Source organism: Sander vitreus, chromosome 5, assembly GCF_031162955.1.
Source record: "Sander vitreus isolate 19-12246 chromosome 5, sanVit1, whole genome shotgun sequence".
Taxonomy (NCBI): Eukaryota; Metazoa; Chordata; class Actinopteri; order Perciformes; family Percidae; genus Sander; species Sander vitreus.
The window spans coordinates 17611568-17614067 of record NC_135859.1 but is presented as its reverse complement, the minus strand read 5'-3'; the positions used below and the strand labels follow the sequence as shown (position 1 = coordinate 17614067).

Below are 2500 nucleotides of genomic sequence, written 5' to 3'. Positions count from 1 at the left end.
GATTCTCTTTACACCACGGTGGTCTTTTGCTAAGTCCTTATGAATTTTCCTTCCCATATTTTATTATATATATAATTCTTTTATAAGTATTTGACAGCAGCCCAAGAGTCAATGCTTGACATTATAGAGAAACTTCAGATTTAATTTTGTCTTTAATCTTTGTCACTGCAAAGTACATGTGCCATTATAACAAAAAGATTATTGCAGCTGTCAGAGCTAGTTATTTCCAGGGACATTGCTAGAAATGTTGTGTTGCAACTCAGGCACAATAAACATCTTTACCTGCTTCCTCACAGGGAGTCTGCTGATAAGGTGGTGCTGCACACAGGCAAATACGAAGAGTTGATTGTCTGCTCCCACGAGATTGCTGCTAGCACAGCACAGCTGGTTGCTGCCTCAAAGGTAATGGTCTAATTTCAAGAGAAATACAATAGTAAATACATTTTGAGATACTTTATTATTGTATAAATATACGACATTGTATTATGCTAATGAGTTTGTTAGTTGAGTGTGTAAACTGGGTCATCTGGTCTCAGTCAAGTGCTCTCCTTTGCCCTCAGGTTAAGGCAGACCGCAACAGTAAGAAGCTGTCAGTTCTCCAGCAGGCTTCTCGCCATGTGAATGAAATGGCAGCTAATGTGGTTGGCTCAACAAGGACGGGCCAGGAGCACCTGGAGGAAAAAGGTGAATACAATGTGATCTGTGTATTACATTGTTGTGGACTCTGGTGAGCATCTGTCTAATAACTCTTAAACACGCTTTATGTGCAGAAACCATGGACTTCTCTGGGATGTCGGTCATCAAGTTGAGAAAAGAAGAAATGGAGTCACAGGTAAGTCACGTGACTGAAGATTGATTGCAAAAGGCTGCAAGTGTATGCGTACTTACTTTTGATATTTTATGCTACTGAACAACATTCAGTCCTCATATTTCATAATAATTCAATTTAATTAATTGTAAGTATGCAAATTCAATTTAATTAATTGTAAGTATGCAAATCTCCAGGCATCATCTAAAACAGGCCATATCATATTTCTGTGATATTGAGTTTAGCAATGTGTGCTGAGTCAGGATGAGTTTCATTATTAGTTGTGAGTACAAATTTCTGCAATCTTATGTAAAACTGGATCGATACTAATTGGAACCAATATCTTCAGCCATAAATACATTTAAATAAAACCCAGTTTAACACTAACAGATTAAATGTAAGCACAGGCTATACTACTTTTTTAATAACTTGGTTTATTTTCTCGTTTCACAAAAAGGAGCTTGACATGCAACTAATTTGACATGGTGGAAGTCGTTAAATGTACTTAAATTGAACTAAATATAGCAGAAATAGTTTTGACCATAGATAACCACCTGTTTATTTCCCGCCCCTCAGGTGAAGCTACTGGAATTAGAAAGTCAGTTGGAGAACGAGCGTCTGCGTTTGGGCGAGCTGAGGAAAAAGCACTATGAGTTGGCGGGAGTTCCTTTAGAGCAGGTTTCTGAGGGGAACGGTGAAACCTCCTTGCTGGCCAATCCTGTCACCATGTCACCAAAACCCAGCAAGCCTGCTCTCTTGAAGAAACCTGCGTTGGCCCAGAAACCCAACGTATACTCCAAAACCACGGTAATGGATGTAAAGAAAAGGCTGTGTGTGGTATGGGAGAAAATGAGATATGACTTGTTGGTAAATCTTATCTTTCTCTTTGTCTCTTTTCTTGTGTGTTTTGCAGTTTAAGTAATGCCTGAGCAGAAGAGGAAAATTCTCCACTAATGGATGGTTGGATTGACCAGAGAAAGATCCTCTTGTTGTTAACATATGGTTCCTTTTAAGTTGCATGCTGACAATCCTCTGCCTCATCCTGCATCTCATTGTTTTCCTTTTTTTCTTTTTGCCAAAAATCAACCAGAAGCCAGATTTTTGACCCTTGATGCCTGTAAGGGATATGCTGTCTTTGCCCTTAGTTTCTTTTCTTCTTTTTTTAAAGATATAGATGCATGCAATCCAGGCAGAACCCTTTTTTATTTAAGTATTTGGCATCAAGAACAAAAAAGGTTAACATTATGTTTTAGGCTGTGTGAAAGTATTTTTTTTCTGCATCCCAATTTTCTTTTTAGATGGTTAAGTGCTACTGCTGCTTTTAGAATACAAATCATGATAACCGCAAATTGACAGCGTATCTTGTATTGTATGTTAATAGTTAGTTTTCATCATGCTTTGGAAAACCTTTTTGCACACTATTTTGGACGTTCCTTACAGAGCACATCACATTTTTCTTAATGTGCACTACTATACGTTATTTATGTTGTGGTGGGCGGTCAAGGAAACTGGGGAATCACATTGTGTGCATCCATGTTGCTGCAAACGTTTTACATAAATTCTACAAGGCTTTACCTTTATGATGGACAGTGTTCCTCTTATGTGCAAAATAGCTTTGTCTCAACAGTACAAGATTGTCTCAGAGGCCTTGGAATGTACTGTACTAATGCATTGGATCATACCTGTAAATAC

The 2500-nt window shown here is 38.1% G+C and overlaps 1 protein-coding gene across 1 annotated transcript in view; it reads left to right on the top strand.

Moving 5' to 3' along the window:
* hip1rb (huntingtin interacting protein 1 related b) overlaps positions 1-2500 on the top strand; it is a 22806-nt gene that overhangs the window by 19830 nt on the left and 476 nt on the right. The window contains exons 28-32 of the mRNA XM_078250791.1: positions 297-402; positions 561-684; positions 771-832; positions 1385-1615; positions 1722-2500. The exon at positions 1722-2500 is cut by the window's right edge and continues 476 nt beyond it. Coding sequence (XP_078106917.1) covers positions 297-402; positions 561-684; positions 771-832; positions 1385-1615; positions 1722-1730 — 532 coding nt within the window. The 3' untranslated portion in view covers positions 1731-2500. The remainder of the gene's footprint in view (positions 1-296; positions 403-560; positions 685-770; positions 833-1384; positions 1616-1721) is intronic.